This window comes from Tetrao urogallus, assembly GCF_951394365.1.
Source record: "Tetrao urogallus genome assembly, chromosome: 7".
Taxonomy (NCBI): Eukaryota; Metazoa; Chordata; class Aves; order Galliformes; family Phasianidae; genus Tetrao; species Tetrao urogallus.
The window spans coordinates 20,996,612-21,015,252 of record NC_136820.1 but is presented as its reverse complement, the minus strand read 5'-3'; the positions used below and the strand labels follow the sequence as shown (position 1 = coordinate 21,015,252).

General features: G+C 41.1%; 1 protein-coding gene across 2 annotated transcripts in view; it reads right to left on the bottom strand.

Moving 5' to 3' along the window:
- Window positions 1-536: 536 nt before the first annotated feature.
- The window catches only part of IGF2BP3 (insulin like growth factor 2 mRNA binding protein 3), a gene marked incomplete at both ends in the record, with an annotated part of 100,320 nt that continues 82,215 nt past the window's right edge, over window positions 537-18,641 (bottom strand). For both annotated transcript variants that reach the window (XM_079538253.1, XM_079538254.1), the window contains 5 exons: window positions 537-638; window positions 1,492-1,605; window positions 2,590-2,721; window positions 5,762-5,836; window positions 10,192-10,311. In XM_079538253.1, coding sequence (XP_079394379.1) covers window positions 537-638; window positions 1,492-1,605; window positions 2,590-2,721; window positions 5,762-5,836; window positions 10,192-10,311 — 543 coding nt within the window. The remainder of the gene's footprint in view (window positions 639-1,491; window positions 1,606-2,589; window positions 2,722-5,761; window positions 5,837-10,191; window positions 10,312-18,641) is intronic.

Genomic DNA, 18,641 nt, shown 5'->3' with positions numbered 1-18,641 from the left:
CCACTTGTTTCAACATTGGGACTAACACTTAAACTCCTGTCGATACCCTTGCTCTAACCCTAGCCCACCCACAATCCCACCCTCCTAATGTGTTTCTTCTTTTACTGCTGGACCTATAAGAGCAATGCCTTTTCTTTTTTTCCTTTTTTCTTTTTTCTTTTTTTTTTTCTTTTTTTTTTTTTTTTCTGTTTTTAAACCAGTGAACTCAGAAGAGAAAGCTTCATTAAACCAAGTTCTAAAATTGTTGGGGAATAATAAGAACAATAAAAAAGACTAACGAGTTTATGTTAAATTGTGAGAATAGAACAAAAGGGAAGTGAAGGGGTCCTTATTTTAAAGCTGGGTTTCAAAAGTTTGAGAGAGCCTAAAGAATACATTCTCAGAGACAGCGTTCAGCGGTTGCCTGGTCCTCGAACAGGTGATTGGCTTGGTGGATCTTCTGCATATAACTTCAACAGGTGCTCACCACCCGTCTCTCTGTTGCACAGTCTGTCTTTGGTCTGGCATCTGTCTCTGATGGGCCATTTCCTAAACCTTTATTTTCGTCTTGGCTGAGGCTGTCCACTTTGCAATGTTTTTTGCTGTTGCTGCTGCCTTCTTACCTGAGCCAGTATTTCCTGAATTTTTCTCTGAGCAAGCTGAAGGAAATAAAGAAGAAACAACCCATGATGATGGCATGAAGTTACTGCAGTTCACAACAGACCCTAAAGATGCTACTGGGACACCAAAAACCTGGACTAACCAAGTTCCTAGAACTGATTGCTCATTACCAATTACTCATCATATAATCTTTTTTTAGTTGTAGTGCACAAATTTTAAACTTTTCTACTTTTTCCATCTTCCCATGTTCGGGTTTACCACGCGTAACATAGAAAGCACAGGAATATGACTACCAACAAGACTAACTGAAGTCCCAGACTAACTTCATTTTATTCCCCTGGAGGTACTTGCTATAAGAACAGTCTGCTCTAGTGAAGCTGTTGTTTTTTGCATGAGAGATCTCAGGAGGTTACATCTCACAGAATTTAGTAGCCCTCCTGATTTCTGAGCTGTGAATCACCTGCAGCAACGTAACAAAGGAATCAATGAGGCAAGGGAAGGAATCTTGTGATCCTTTTCTATGACATTAAATTGATAGATTGGGAAATATGGACAAATTGCATTCCTTGCCAGGTATCATGAGAAAGCTTACAACCTTCTTTCATCGGTATTTCAATCCAATTACAACAACTTGGGTTTTCTTTGGCTTTGGAAGTTGTAACTGCCTGCACCTAAACATAGCAACAGAGACTTGCAAGAAGATTGTTTTACATATGTATAAATGCAACACTGCTATAAATCTCTCTCATTACAGCAAGACAATTAGACAAGCCTGGCAAGCAGTGCTTCCTACAGGCTGCATGTCTTTTATCTGTTCACTACACACATAGATGGAGAAGACAGTCCATAGAGACATCAAGGCAATGTAGAACTTCACTGCAGTCCTCCTACCTGGCATGCATAGAAGTGACCAGTTATTTTCACAACCACCTGGTCATTTTCATCAGGTGTCTGGTCACGAGGGACTACAACTTCTGCACTTGTCAAGTTTTGAAGCTCATTTACCTGTAAATAAAGAGCTGTTAAAAAATCTTAGACAAACAAATACTCCACAACATCCATGCCTCAAAGATGCTGCTGACCTTAGAAACATCCTGTCCAAAAAAGGAAACCCACTACAGAAAGCATCTTTGTGCAGCAGCATACTTTGCAAAATGAGCCTCCTTTCTCTAACATAAATTAGCACCACATTCTCTATGCTTCTAGAAGTGCTGTGAAGTCTAAATAAAACACACAGAAGATGTTAACTATCCTGCTTATAAAAAGCAGATTACATGCCACAGTGCAGTTGATTTTACAAGTTTAAGGTCAGAGAACTCATACAATGTATGGAAGAAAAAAATGTCAAAGAACACCCAAGACTGATGCCATTTCTTCACCAGTATCCATCTCCTCATTCACAGACATATGAAAACACAGGAATACCAGCATCTGCATAAAAAGAACCGAGCTGAGGAGATGCTGTTAGACAAAGCAAATTACCTACTGGTCATTGGTCATTGCTGTTTTCTGATATTGAGTTTTGAACACATTATAGTTTTCTACCACTAATTTAGAAATTACGCTTTCAATCCATTTGGTCCAAAGCCATCACTTGTGTACACATTGGATTTGATTTAAACCAAATGAGATCAGTGGATTATTTTCTATTTCCTTATTCCAAAATCTAGCATAAGGTACAGTTCAAAGAAGTAGGTCTTAATGGCTATGTTTTAATTTTAAGTGGAAGAACTGTATTTCTAATATGACCTATAGGTCTGACTACGATTAACCGGTTAAGTCAGAATTATGTGCTTCTAAAAAGTCTGAGATTGGTTTGTCTTGAGGCAATAAAAAGTTTAACAAGCATAGTTAAGAAAACAGCATCAGCTTCAATGAAACTTCAAAGGGTTAGCTATTAACTAGTTAGCTAAGTGTCTGAACCTTTAACATACACTGAATTATGAAATGTAACAAAATAACATTGTAAGTTTTATATTGGCTACTTACTGTTTTGCCTCCTTTACCAATAACTCTACCAGCAGCATAGGATGGCACTTTTATATGAGCCTCAAGTTTCACTTCTTCTTTAGGTCCAAAGAAATTTTCTTCTTTAAGTTTTCCATAGATTCTCCCTTGAGCCTACAAAAATGTCTCTGGTTAAAGAGCGTGCTTATTGAGATGGAGTTCACTTCAAAAAGCTCCACTGAAAGGAGAATTTTCAATACACAACTTCATCAAAGCATTTTCCCAATCAATGCAGCAGCTTCTATTCTAAAGCCTTTGTACCAAACTAGGGAGCACTGCTGTCTAACTTTTAAAACTACATGACAGACCAGCAAATCAAGGAACGATTTAACAGATTATTATTCTACCTTTTCATAGAAACGTTGCTTTTAGAAGAAGCTATTACATCTCTGTAGTGGTAGAGAGAGGTAGAGAGAACTGTCTGGATGAAATTTGTTTTTTTTTTTTGTTTGTTTTTTTCTTTTTTTTTTTTTTTTTTTTTTTTAATTGCACCCAGAAGCACAGAATGCCATTAATTGGCTCAGAAACTCGTTCTTTTAAGTATGCTAAACTTAAAGTCATAGGACAAAGACTTCACTTGCAATAAGCAGCTTAGTTTTTACACTCAATTACAACATATTGTTTAAAAAAAAATAATAAATCAGAGCTTGCTCAATTTTCTGAAGTAGAAAATTAAATCTGTCTAGATCTAAATGGCACCATGGGAACAGTATTGCTTCAGCTAGCGCATGGTTGCCTTTTCTGGAGCATATGCAAGTGCCAGGTAGCAGAAGAAAGTCCACTGAGACTAAGCTGCTGAATCTTATGTTAAAAGATGTTTCCTCATCCCGTGCCATTTGTCAGTGAATTCTAGAGAAGTAGTAACTAGATTTTCTACTCTGTCTATCCTACAGGCATCAGAAGATGAATCCTATTGAGATACTGAAGAGATGCTCTGTGAAGAAACCTCTGGCCACAAAGCCTTTCCAGTTCAGATCCTTTATCTATTCCTTTAAATCATATCCACCAGCCCTGTCACTAAGTGCAGCCACCTTGCAGTCTACCACTACAATGGAATACAAGACAATTCAGTGATCAGATAATTATGTTAAACAGTGCCAAGTTCTCATTTTTTGCTTGCCCTCAAGATTAGTCAAGTTCACACTACTGTAGAATGGGTAAGACAAAATACATGGTGTGACACTGGAGCTGAAAATACACAGTGTTTTTCAAGGTCAGATTCCACATGAACAGTTTGAAAAGAATCTGCAGTACGTTTTTTGGTCTAGGTGGGACATCCTGTCACTAAGAGGACACTAAGTGAGCATGCCAGTGGGGAAAAAGTCTGTACCAAGAAAGCCACTAAAACACCACACAAATGCAGCAAGAGACTGCATTGTGGACCATCCAACAATCTGAGAACCAGAGATTCCTGCTGCCAAAAACTCTTCAATCAAGTTGGTGAAGAGCAGCTCAAGTACTGCTCCAAGTCTTGAGTTGGAGATTTTGAAATTGTTTCCAAATCTGTTACATGACAAACGTGGTAGGGCCCATTTTATTTCAACAGCTTTTCAAATGGGTAACACCTGGACAACCTGCAGACTGTTGGATGGTTTCCCAGACTGGAGGCAACATGATCCCCTCTGAGTAGTGGTATCACATGTATGCCTAAACTCTGGGGTGCACTGCAGCACAGACTGTGAACAGTGGCATATTCTCACCCTTCTTCCAGCTCCCTTGCTCACAGATACAGCCTTGCAAACTGCAACATCCTCAGGCTACAACAGCTGAGAAAGAAAGGGTGCAGCCACTGCAGCTACCACTGACATGAATCACAGGGAGCAGAACACAATGTAATAGGGTAAGGGTGCCAAACTCATAGGGCTCTGCGCTGACAAGGCCTCTCCAGGAGCTGGTTACTCATCCAAGCAGCAACCATTCCCTCTTCAAACTGCTGTGCATCCAGATTACATTCCTGTTGTGCAGCAAGCAAGAGTCTGTGCTCAGAGATAGAAAGACACCTACACAGAGCTAAAGGACAGAATTAGTGAAGCTTGAGTTTGATTTGTCTTGCTTCAAGTTAAAAGCAGTAGTAAAGAACTGAACTCTGCCTCTGCCCCTCCACAAGTCCAACTTGTGCTGTTCTCAGGTCATGAGAGCACCGTAGATGTGGATTGTGCCATGTGGGTAGGCCCCTACAAGCTCAGAACACACTTCAAGGAGGTGGAGCCTCTAAATTATGCTTTACATTTGATAGGTTTTCAAATCTATATGGTAAGAACAAACTGAATAATAATCCCAAATGCATCCAGATCTATTACCACTGTGAAATACCTGCCCTGATATATCTCCAAAACTCCTGAAGGCATTAATGAAACTGACTCTAGATATGCCTGAAGTTTTGTGCTCCTCCTACTGCAAGATGCCCTGAGGCAATAATGCAAAGACCAAAAAAAAAAACAAGCAGCAGGAGAGCCATGCCAGGACACGATCTATCAAGTGGCTTCCTACCTGTTCAGTGTCTCACCTGTGATGAAACAGAGCTGCTGTACTGAGCCATCTGCACTCCTAACAGTCACCTCCTTTTGGGGGCAATTAGACATAGCCCTCAGCAGTCAAGGCAGAAGGCCACTCCATAACTCAATTTGAACACAAATAGAATAATCACATTGGAGTATCTCCATGCAATTACAGTGTAAATACAATTAGAAACTTGGTCCTTATCTGCAGAGCCACCCAAAAAACATTTTCCAGTCAACATGCAACAGTAACCTGAAAAGGCTCGGTCTCCCATCTTGTCAGCTTTGTTATTTCTGTTAAATATGCTGCACTGTTGTATGCATTAAGACGAGCTAGAAAGACTGAACTGCTGTGTCCATAGGTAACAAAAATAGGAATACAACATGGTAAAAAAATCAAGTCTAACATGAAAATATCTGATGTGAATCTGATGTGAAGTTGCTACTAGTGTTCAGATGACCAGAACATTGCCTCTGATGATACTGTATTACTCATGTATTCATGTGACATAATTTTCAGTAAATGGAAAGCAAAAAATCTAGTATTTGCTAGATTTCTGAGTGAAATAGTAATTAGAACCAAATGTTTCGTTTTTAGTATTGGCCTTTGCAGCCTAAAGACCCCCTACATATCAACAAGTTTTTATGCAGTGTACCTTAAACTGAGCTTCTGGAGGTCCAGTGATGATAACCATTCTCAGCTTGGCATCTGGTCCTTCAGCAGGGGCAATCTGGAATGCACAAACATAGCTGTTTGGTAGCTATCTTTTGAAGGCATCATTTAAAGCCACCTCCTCCCCATTTCAGTCTCACATTCTGTTCAAGAGTGAGACATTATTCATTACTGCAGTAACATTACACTTTGGTCATGACAGCTTGCTCTCTGAAGTACATTAATTACCTGTAACGGAACGTGGAGAAATTGGCTAAACCATAAGCAAGTTTACTTCTGAAAATTAAAGGTTTAGCTATGCAGCTGCACATGGCAAAATCCCACAAGCAATTTAATGTGGCTGTGAGGCAAGATATGTAGCCTTCAATAGGAAAAATATGGTTAAGAGGCTGAAATTCTTATCCTTGCCCACTAACTTAAACAGACTTTCTGACAAGTTTTGCCCATTAGAAAGAGTTTGCAATTGTCTTCCTTAGAGCAGATGATCTCTTCACAGTTGTAACTAATCAGGTCCAAAACATTCCTCTATACTGGAAGAAGAGTTCTCAGTTTCCAAGGGCTTCGTATCTTCAGACACGTGTGTGACCCAAATAAAAATTAATCTCCACCAGAGTTGAGACAGAGGCTCTCAGGGTCTTTGGCAGTTCATGTCACCACAAAAGTAAGATTTCTGTGGGTGCTGTTCTCAGACTCCAATGGCATTAAATAATTCAAAGTAGCCTCTGACATTCTGGATGAATCTTTTGTTTATCACAACTGACGTTTCCATTGTTGCATCTAGTACTACATAGCTGCTGTTGAATGGGCAATATTTTAAACACTACAGGATTTCATCTTAGCTGTTGGCAGAGGGATGTTATTCATATTTTACAGCTGTAGTTTATTTCAGACAAATTACCAGTCACCATGCATCATTTTCGCTAAAGAATTTTGCTAACCAAAGTTTATATAATTATTCATATTGTACCCTAAGATGGAGAATACATTACATGCTAGTTATCTGGTTTGCGTACTTAGTTCACATACCATTTCTGCATTCCAGCTGGCTCTAAAAATACACATTCACTTTACAGGGGTACATTTACTGAAATGCCAACATACAGCACTGTGGGTAAGTGTGCCACAAACTAAATCCATTAACTCCATGGAACACAGGACTTTTAGAGGGATGAATTTTTAAGGCACGTTGGGTGCCAGCTGACTGAACAGAGCTCAGCCTGGGGATTTCCATTCAGGCAAAATGGTCATTGTAGTTTCTGCCTTTCAGTCACCACATATTTTCTTAGTGAACACCTGCTCCTTTATTGAAATTTTAAGAAAAGTGTTTTCCAGCAAGTCTTCCATTACGTCTTTGCATGTTACACATATTTAAGTGTTCTGCGACGTCTTGCTTTGCTTTCATCTTAGAATATCTTGATCCCAAGAGGTAGAGTAACACTTTATGAAAGAATCATGACCGTAACATTTCACTGTCTGGAGGTACAATCTTAGAGGCTGCAGTGTTCATTTTGACTGTCTGCTCTTGAATGGAGAGTTTATACACGTACAAATCGTACCCAAGTGGTGAATATTTAATTTCTGAGAGAAATAGCTTTACATTCCCTAACTAGGAAAAAAGCATTCTTCCACATGCTGAGTTACGACAGACAGTTGCTTTCATACCCCCAAAATCTGTAGCGCCCATTCCAGCCCCTTCAAAGGCAGCAATGAGGACTGTGAGAAGCATTTCTAAGCAAGGAGATGCCAGTGTTCCCCAACAGATCCCAGCATTCCAGAGCAGAATGGGCAGCCAGCAGTCCAGAAACCTCTGCCTGGCTCCTTGGATAAACCATTCCACCTACAGAAGTTCCATGCCGAGCCTGTATCACCAGGCAGCAGCCTCCGACACAGGAACAGAACCTGAGCTTGCCAACAGCTGCCTATGGCTACAAAGCCATGGACTGGCACCAGAGCTTTGTGCAGAGCCCCTCTGCACCTGCAGTTTATTTAGTCTTGCTCTGTGGCTAGCTAGTTTCATTAGCTCTACAAAGTTCAACACGAGCACAAAGACAACACACGTGGATGTACAATGCTTTCATATGCGTCTATCTACAGTACAACTCAAAATAAGCCCAGAGCATCAAAGGCTTACTTCCTCCATAAACCATGGCTACCAGTTTGGACAGTTGACAGTTATTCAGCGCTCAACAGTTATTCAGTTACTAAAGTCACTCCCTCAAACTCAGCTAAAAGCACAGGCTCCTCCCTGATTATGACGTACTACTTTGCTCAGAAGTTATGATAAAGGACAGGTGGTCAACACAATGGAAGTTTTGAATAAGTCTGATTACCAGCCATCACACGTAACGCTTTTCTCTAAGAAGCAATAGCACTGTTCCACGTTGTTTGGCCAGATCACTGTTAAAATTGTGCTTTTATTCTAATTGATAATCTTACATAGAACATCCAACTTATCAGACTTAAGGCTAGAAAAGACTTTTAAGACCACCTAGTACAACCATTGGCCCATCCCAACCATGCCCACTGACCATGTCCCTTCAGTGCTACATCCACACACTTCTCCAGCACCTCCATGGACGGTGACTCCATCACCCCCCTGGGCAGCCTTTCCAGTGCCTCACCACTCTGAGAAGAAATTTTCTTCAATATCCAAACCAAATCTCTTTTGGCATAACTTGAGGCCATTAACTCTCATCCTGTCACTGTTATCTGGGAGAAAGGCCTATCCCCACGTCGTTGCAACCTCCTTTCAGAAGTTGAAGAGAGTGATAAGGTCTTCTCCGAGCCTTTTCTTCTCCAGACTGAACAATCCCAGCTCCCTCACTCAGCCACTCCTCATAAGAGCTGTGCTCCAGACCCTTCCCCAGCTTTGTTGCCTTTCTTCGGGTGTTATTCAGGACCTCAAATATATTAAAAGCAAAGCTTCCAAATTCAGTAAGCATATCCTGTACTCACACTGAATTCCCTCAAGATTTAATCCTACTTCCACAAAAATCTTCCTCACTTTTTTTTTTTTAAATGAAGGAACAGAAAAAAAAACCCTGCAGTTTCATAAACTGTTAACTGAATTTCAATTAATACGGATACACTGGGTAGAGGGGTGCCAGCCAGCAGAAGCAGCCTGAGGCTACTGTTAGCCAGATGCATGAAAAACGCAGGGAACTCCCTCTCCACTGAACCGTCTTCCAAGGACCAGCTAATGGACTGGGTTTGGACTGGTTTGGGGAAGTCCAGGGTATTTCACATCTCTCCACCTAGCAATGCCTTCCACATGTCACTTCATCAATAGATAGAAACCAGAGAGTAGGAAATTGTTGTGGTTGTGGTACATTGCATCCCCTGCAAGACAGATTTGATGAAAACACCTTGCACTTCCTTCTACTCCACCAATCCACTGAAAGCACAACTATTAATCTGTACTAACGAGAATTGTCTAGGTAGTAGAAGTATTTAACAGTGGCTTAACAACATATAGAAACAGGTAGCAAACAGGCCAGTAAATTGATCGACATTCAGCAAACCACACACTAGGCCCACCCTGAGAGTTCCCCAGTTCCTGCACACTCAAGTAAACACCTTCCAGGAGAAGCCAAATGTCAATCTGGCAGCAGATGAAGTTACAAACAGTAACAGTATGTGGAATACTACATAATTTAGGCCAAGGCTTCATCTCTGCAGCACAGAATAGCAGAACTGACTATTTATGAGAAAAAAGCTCCAGCACCTAGAAAAGATATTTATGGTTACAATTACTAGCCAAAACAGAAGGCCTCCCAGCAATCAGTACTAACTGCACAAAGGCATCAAATACTCAGCAACTGGCTGAAGTTGAGTTACTCTTCCATGAAGTCAACCTCTGCCAACAAACTGGGGCAGCAAAGATGCAAACAGACCAGCAGTAGAGCAGGGCACCACTGTGTGGTCAGCAGGCTGACCCAGGAGCTCAGGCTGTATCGGAATAAAACACAAGAGCTTCTTCAGGGTAGAGTCACCAGAGGGACCAGCACCACGTGTCCTTCCAAAGCAGAACAAGAGCAGTCACAGCAGCGGTGGGCTTCACCTGTGCTCTTGGTTTCAGAAAGGGAATTTATCTCACCAAATTTCACTTTACTGTAAGCAAGGAGAAACCCTTTAAGCACCGCATCATTAAGACTTAAGTCTGTTTCTAAGAAATCAAGACCACCAAAGTAGCTTTCTTTGCAGCTTATATTTCACACCTCAGGAGACGTTTGAAAACATGCTTCTAATTATCTTGTCTCGAGGAAGATTAAAGGATGATTTATAAACAAATGTACCATTTATCACATCACATTCTAAGCACGGAGTGGGGGAGGACACGCACGAAAACACAGCTTGTGCAAACTTGCTGGAAGTGTCATAGAGAAGAGACAAAGTTAGTCAGTGTAATAATACCTTAATAGATGCGCCTGCAAAGCGAGAAAGTTGTTTGATGTGCTGTCCCTGCTTGCCAATAATAGCTCCAACTGCCAAGGCTGGGATGAACAGATGAACAGTCTCAGACTCGGGCTGTTGCTGTGGGGAAGAAGGAAATATGCAGTGAGTGTTTTTGAACATTATGAATCAGACTGACAGGAGAACTGGTACGGAACAAGCATGCATGGAAACAACGGGGAAATCTTCAATGCCCTCTGAAGTCTGGCTTTTTTTTTCTTCTGGAAATCATGGAATTCACAAGACATGAAAGAACGGTTTGAGCCAAAAGAGGATTCTTTTATCTTTTAGGAAATAGTTCCAATTCTAACGCTTTGGAGTTCTGAAAACCACCGAGCTGTTGCTTCTTCCCAAGGCATTCGTCCTTACCTGTGTCTGCCTTGGTGCTTTTCCACATGCAGACTGCAGAGAAGGCTGCTGTGAGTGAGCAGGCTGCAGCGGTGCAGCCAAACGCTTTCTAGTTTTCCTAGCGATTTTGGTTAGATTGTGCTGACGGCTGCACAAAAAGCCTCAGTGTTGCATCTCTGCTACAATTTCCTTTGTGTGGGAGCGCTCTGGAATGATAGCCAGCATGAAAGCTGCCAGTGGTTCCTCGTGCGTAACATTATGCAACAGCCGGGGTGCTGGCTGCAGGCCAGAAGCCGGCTGTGAATCCAACAAGATGAGGCGTTCCCCAAGGCTGCAGGGCCAGGCGCTGTGCCTGCAGGACCCAGCGCACCACAGCTGTCGCTGCTCTCAGCCACCATACAGCGCAGTACTTGTGCTCTTCTGTATGGACTGCACAGAAGTGAGCTAACCGTAGGGCTGCACCAAGCCATCATTGCTTTACCAGCCTCAGAAGGTGCTTCTGGAGAGCTCATCTTGGGCTGGTGGAGCAGCACCGAGTGCCCACTACACTGCGGTGCCATTAAGCCAGTCGCTTACGCTGGGATTACTTCTCAAAAGCACTTCACAGTAAGACCTTTTATGAAGTAAGACGCACTTAAAATCTCCATTCACATCTCCTCAGCGCAGCCCCTTTGCGTGCTTTCAAAATTTGGTCCCTTTATTCTCAGCAACAGAGAACTAAAAATTCCTTTCCCTGCAGACGTACTTGCAGATGATGCATTGGCATCACTCGGTGCCACCACACAGAGCACCGTGCTCCTATAGCTCTGCAGCTCCTGGTAGCAGTGCAGGCCCACATGTAGAAGCACCAAAGCAGCTTTTCCTGTGATACTTTAAAAAGAAGACACACTGTATGCAACACAGAGCAAAAAGCAGCTGCAATCCAAAAAATAAACCAAAGAAGCAAGACATCTCAACTTGTTTTTAAGTATCCCAGTCCTTCTCTCAAGGGGAAGTGCTGCTCCAGTGCACTGACTGTAAATAAATCAGAACAAAATGCTTGTTTCCAAGTTCTACCACTTCATTTTGGTAAACACGAATCAACTGTAACCTCAGGGGAGAAAATTCCAAGCATAGCTCCATGCACCAGGTGAAGAAACCCCAAAATAAGATATTTAGACCAGAAACACATTCTGCCAGTTGCTCTGGGTGATTGCAACTGTTACACAACTGACCCCATGTTTCACACGTACAAGGACCTGCAGGCAATTTGCGCTGCTTTAAGGACATGTTTTCCTCTGGACACCAGTTCCAGCCTTCTGGACCCATCGCCCTGTGGGCCAGTGGGGCTGCAGCTGGTTTGTGACAGCAGCCAAGGATCCTTGACCCGGATAATCACAGAGCCACACAATAGCAGCCCTGCAACAAGGGAGGAAGCAACTGCAATTAGGCCAAAGCATGGGAAAAGGTAGGGACAGCCCTTTTAATCTGCTTCGATATTGGTTTGAAACTATCTTGGAGACTACACCCTGAAACTTCGTATCTGTATGAAAGGTACCAGTCACTACAGTATGTTAAAACCGCTTTGCAGGAGATTACTCATTTTTTCTTCTTATTATTACAAACGTCCTGTGAGCATACTCACAGTAAGTCCCTTTTATGTGTTCATCATGAATCCAGCAAGATTTCCAGTAATTCCAAAATGCCACTGTAGATACTTGGTTGATGTCGTTGCTTTGGAAAACTGATCCTACGTGGATACAAATTAGTGAGACGTTTGCTTCCCCAGTTATGTTGCAAGACCCACAGTAGCTGTACTGGGTACACAGACTCTTTCCAACCAAAATCCAGAAAACCTTGCTGCTCATTGCAGTGATTGCTGCCTTCAATCACCTACACATCAGCTCCTGCAGAAGTCCCACCAAACTTTTCTCCCCCACATGCACCTCCAGCCATCATCCTCTAGCTAGACTTGAACTAATTCATACAATATTGCTTACAGTAACTTGATTGGGCATCAAGAACCTGCCTCAATCCAACTCCAGACACATTTCTCTACCATACAAGCAGGTCAAACTCCTTTACTTTTGTTTGCAGATGATTCCTATCTTCTCTCTGTTGCCCATCTGCCTGCAGCAGTTTTCCTCTTGTCTTCCCAAAGCTTGATTTTGAGCCACTCTCTTGGCTAGATTCAATTCACCACAGAAATTCCTTTCTGCTGCCTCACCCTTCAACACAGGTAAAGGCAGACAGGAGACTTGCATGTTCTGTTCTAACTCTACAGCAGCTCACTATAGCTCTTGCCCCCTGTCCATCCTTACCATTTTGACTTACTGATATTTGTTCATTCTGTGACGTTCCTTAATGTTAAAATTCCATTTTGATGTAATGCAGTATATTTTTATTAGGGAACAGACGATAAATTGCCCTTACTGAATTGATTACATCTCATCATTTTCCACTTTTCTTTTTGCAGAACACCTATGTATAACCAAATTCATCTCCAGTACAACAGTGTAGGAATTTGGGAAATTATGTCCACTTCTCCACCCACACTGACTTTTAACCAGTCAAAAGAAATCATTTGATATTTTTCAAAGTACAAACATCAAAAACAGCCGCTCTTTCTTTATCTTCTGGCAGAAATCAAGTATAGCAAAAGCTTTCAAGAGAATATCGTAACACCAAGTTCTATTTATTATCTGTCCACCTCCTTACCCACAATATTTTAAAAATCCTTTTATATATACTGGGAGACTGTCCTCCAAAATAAACACATCGAAATGTAATGCAATGACTATACCACCCATCAATCTCACAGATGCTTTGGGGGATCTTAGGAGGGAAGAAAATCAACTATAATTTAATCTTCTCCATGCCACACCACATCAGTCATGTAGCTTTCCAGGAACTTCCAGCATGAGTTATATCTGAAATACATTCCTAGATCTTAAACATATGTTAGAAGCACTAAATTTAGGGAGCTCAATTCCCATCATGTGGAATCTAAGCTTCAACATTCACTCTTACAACAAGGCCAAAGGAATCTTACTTAAATATATAGTTAGAATTTAAGAAATAGATAAATATATATGTGTACAGAGAGAAGAGAATAACGTCCACTTGGACTCAAGAGAGCATTCCACGCTTCATTTTTTCTTATAATTGTTTCTCTGAAATAGAAGTGCTGTTAAAGAGATGATTTCAAGGCTGTTTGAACAGGGGGAAAAGATGCCTTTTCAGGTCATGTTTGTTGTGCTTTAACAGCAGAGGCAGCACTGCTGAGTTTGCTAATATTTACAGCAAAATTACAACTTCCCCTTACACTTTCATAGGCTCCTTAGGGAAAGATGAATCAGTTTTAGTTTTAAAGGCACGTTATTCTTCTCAAAGATAGTTAACTGGCAATACGTTGTCTTCATTACATTTAATTTTAAGGGCATTAACTGTACAACTACAAATTTTAATGTTTAAAAAGCATTCTTATTGAAGTAGTAAAGTTTATTAATTGTGGAATCAGTAGCAGTAGGTCATCAGTAGCAGGTTGTGGTTTTTACAACAGAAAGGTCTTCTTCACATGGAGACCCACGGAGCCTCTCTGCACCCTGTTCACTGTATTTTCCCCCACATAACAAAACAGCTTGTCTAAGGCCAGCCTGGGAACCGAGTGCAGGAGAAAACTTTTTACACAGAAATATGGAAAAACAACTGTTATAAAATATTAACCCACGCTATCCAAGACTTATGGTTCACACATCCACCTTAGCTTCCAAAGTAACTGTCTCAGACCTTCTTCTGCTCTACCATTGTTTGCTGGATGGGCTCAGGGCTTCCTAACCTTAATCAGGTCCAAATACCACCAAATAAGCTGAGAAAAGGAAAGGAAAAATGGGGGTAGGAGATAGGGAAATGGATTTGACATGGACTTTGTTCACTACTGTTACATGATTAGATATCAGCTGTTGGTCTGTGTTGGTCAGCTTGCGCTGGGTTTGACCTGCAGGCTTCCTGCCTGCATACATCTGAAAAATACAAACGTGGGGAGTTTTTTCTCAGGTAGGTGGGGCATACAGGCACCACCGGGATGTTCACTCAGAGAGCTCAGTTTCTTTGAATAAGAAAAAATAAAGAACACCTCCAGAAACTGAGATGTCTTAGTTCTAGGAAACAGCTTTTTGAAGAGCATGATGACCAAAAACAATTCAGTTCATAAACAGATGATACTGCTTGCTTTGTTGCTACAAAAATCAGTACGCTTTAAGACAAAACAGATTTGATAAGCTTTTTTTTTTTCCTCTATCTAGCACAATTAACTAATGAAAACAATTTTAAATGCTATTTTTGTTTATTAATTGGATTTCAATTGCCATCAAAAAGTAGCCTGATGGAAATCGGAACTTAAGATTTAATCAAGCAAATAAGAAAAGCACCATTCCTTTAAGAGAAAGTCACACACACTCAAAAAAACCAGAAAATAGATAAAACATTGTCTACACCAAACAGTGAACTAAGCAGTCATTCAAGTAAGTCTACATGTTCAGTATGTAGTGAAGAGCAGCTGTAGTGTTACAGACCTTTAGAAATGTAACTAAATTCAGATGTAAAATGAGACGCTGACTTAAATCCTATTTGTTGCTTGCTCATTTAAATAATGACTGAAAACAGTGACCCACCACAGAGATGTGAATTAACCCACACCTCTGGATGAAGCTGAACAACCACTTCTGCATGCCAGTAAGCAACAATTTTAGAGCAGCCTAGCTCTTTCCCCTAGCAGCTTGGAAGCACCTCTTTCCATACCTCCTGCAAGTTCATGGAACCCAGCCTTCTACACCTGTAGTGTAACAGTGCATATACACTTAAAAATAAAACAACAAACCCTCACACCTCTTTCCAAGATCTAACTTAACCTATTCCTAAACCCTGTAACCCACTGCTACTTCTCCATTACTCTGGCTTGCCCAAAGGCCCCGCACTCCAGGTATCTTCAGGATGAATCCCTTCACTCCAGCCAGACTCTATAAGAGATGTTCCCACTTGTTCACTTCTCTGCTGTCATCCCTACCATGTTATATCTCACTCTGAGCAATCTGGCTCAACACAGAACAGTCATTTGTTTCCAGATCCTCTGCTGGGATGAGGTTATTCCTTTCATTGGGATATTACCCATGCCATTCACAGTGAGGTCTATCACTCCACACCATAGCTAGAAGCTGAAGAATCCCAGCCACGCAAATTCGCAGATTCACTTTTCTTCCTTTGCCTTCCAGAGTTACTTGCAAACATAGGACATTTTGTAGAGCCTCACAGGCTGCTCATAGGAATAGCTTATTGGAATACTTCTGCCAAGGGTGGGTGTGTCAGTCCTTCAAGCCACACGCAAAAAAGGAAAGCATTTCCCTTACTTGATGGAATGTCAGAAGAAAAAGTATTTACCTTCCTGCACTCACGTAACAGCCAAGGGATGGCTAAACAAGAGTGGAAACTCAGAAAACAACAGAAGATTCTTCAGATGGATAGTGGCAGAAAGAAGCAGAATTCAGACAACCAGCACTACAAGACTAAGCATTATAAGTAGGGGAATGGTCTTGGTTTTTTTTGTCATTGTCAGTTTTTTAAAAGTTTTTAATTGAATCCCCCCTACCCTTTCTTCCTCATGATAACATCCCTGCACACACTCTTGCTTTCAGCTTTTCTGCTGCTAGGTTAGGCCACTCCCTCAGTCAGTCTGCATATCTCCCTGCATATTGCAGGGTTAGTAAGGGAAATGGCTTTTATATATATCTCTCATGTTAACTTGGGCATTAATCTTAGTCTTTTTCTACAAGCCTGCCAACAGTTTGAATCTTTTCCCAATCATGTTTCTCAGCCTCTCCACAGACTCTCTGCTCCATCAAATGTATGTGGTCGGTAAAGTCATTGTAACATTTGGGATAAGGCTGTAAATCTTTAAAATCTTTTACCCACTGAAGTAAATAGGATTTTGTGCCAGACATCAGTGGGAGCAGAATCAAATCATAGCTGTGTTCTAAGTCTGTTATGAATCTCCAGTATATGTTTTTATTTACTGTAAATGTGCTGCAAATGAATTACCTTAGGATGAGGCATTTATTTTATGTCAAAGTCATGTTATTAATTTCTAGCCAGCATCAGTTTTTAGCTGTAAGGGAAATAATTAGGAACTATTTTAAGGCTGAAGGAAACAGCCTCAGCCAATGTTTGTCTACCATCTAGCATAGTGGGTTATTGCTTTTGTTGGTCTTTGTTGTAGTTTGTTTTAAATAACAAACACATCCACTTAGTAAAGTAAAAGAAAACAATTACCACTTGTAGATGACTACCTTAAGAAGTTCTGTTTTCATTTGCCATCCTCCCCATCCCAACTGCCATGGTCACTATCACCAAGGCAAGGCATTTTTACCACTGACTTGCTTGGTTTTCAGAATGCCCTGTGTGCTGCCATTTTTAATGTGCCATTCCTCATACTTCTAGAGGTCATTAATCTGATTGCACCCATCAGAAGTCTTTCCAACACAAAAACCTAGCCAGAAATGAGGAGAATAGACATCACAGAAGTAGAGAGGGAACATTTTCTGGCAGGCTAGTTATAAGACATTTCACAGGCAGGAACAGGTCTGATATTTCTGAACATGGCACGAAATTTGTTTTTGCGAAATATGATTGCCCATTAAGACAAAAAAAGTAATCTGCCTCCTTTTATTCTGAATAGTTAACCACAAGCAGAAACCAATGCAGGGTACAGATCACGAAAACATGTAAATGAAAACTTTGCTGGTCATTCACAAGCAGTAAACATAGGTATTTGGTGTTACAGCACTGCACGACCACCAAAACTAAAGTGAAGATTATGTGCTGCAAAAAATTTGGCCATGATACACAAGTCACATGGATACTCCAGAATTCTCAAAGTTACTTTCGAAGTGTGTGGCTTTGAAAGATTAAGGTACCCATAATTTCTGGTCTGTGACACTGATCTCAGAATCCTTAGATACTGCAGGAAAAACGGGTTGTGAAAACACAGGAAGGTCACTTATTCTTTCATTATGTTAAGAAAACAAATGGGAGATGGAGCCAGACACTGGAATGAAATCTTAACCTACTTTTGTTTCTGGCCTGAAGGTACTCAGCATACTGTAGCAACAAACTGTTGTTTGGTTCCTCGAGGAATTACATTTCTCAATTAGCTTAACATTCAGAAGATGCTGAGCCTGTTAATTAGAGTCTGGGAGTCTGATGCTCAAGGAAGTGTCAGTGAAATCTTCTACCCACCACAAGAATACAGAGGAGCAGGGGACCAGCAGAAATTCTTCTTGCCTCAGGGAACTACAAGGTACCATACAAGTATTCAAAAACTGCAGTGAGGTGCCATTTTTATTTTTTGAAGTGTGCATTACTGGTTGTCCAGTGACACTATTTGCATTACAACAACCTCAGAACTGTACAAAGAGCTATTAAGACTAGCTGGAAGCTTCAACACCTCAGAAAATATGCTAGCTGTCAACTTGCCAGATCTTTGTACATCGCATGGTGCCAGATGCATTTTTACTCCCCACCATTCTCCTCAATGTAGGTCAGTCCATCTCCAGAGGCAGTATGGTTTCTAATTACTCTTGACATAGGCCCCTGCCAACACAGCGCAGCAGGAATGGGAGACTAAGACAGTAGGAGGACCAAATATTTCTATCATGGGACAGAATAAGCCTACAGTTTTATGCAACCTAGAGCTAACTTCTTTAAGGTGTCAACTATGGTTTGTTAATAAACATACAAAACCAAGCAAGGAAGGTTTATGCAGGCACTGAGGTTACAATCTTAAAAAGAATTCTAATGGGCTGATAGCAGTTGGAGAAAGCACTGTTGTCCTACAATGTCCTCCTCAAGACTGTGTGTGCTGCAAATGTATGGCTTTCATTTCACTGATAATAAACCATTTTGTGAAAACACTGCCAAATCCTCCTTCATCCCCCCAAAACCACATCCTCTTTTGGCTGCAGGACAGCTCCTTACAAAATCATCCACTGCTTAACAAGCTAGCCAAATTACAGCAAAGCCACTTAGACTAC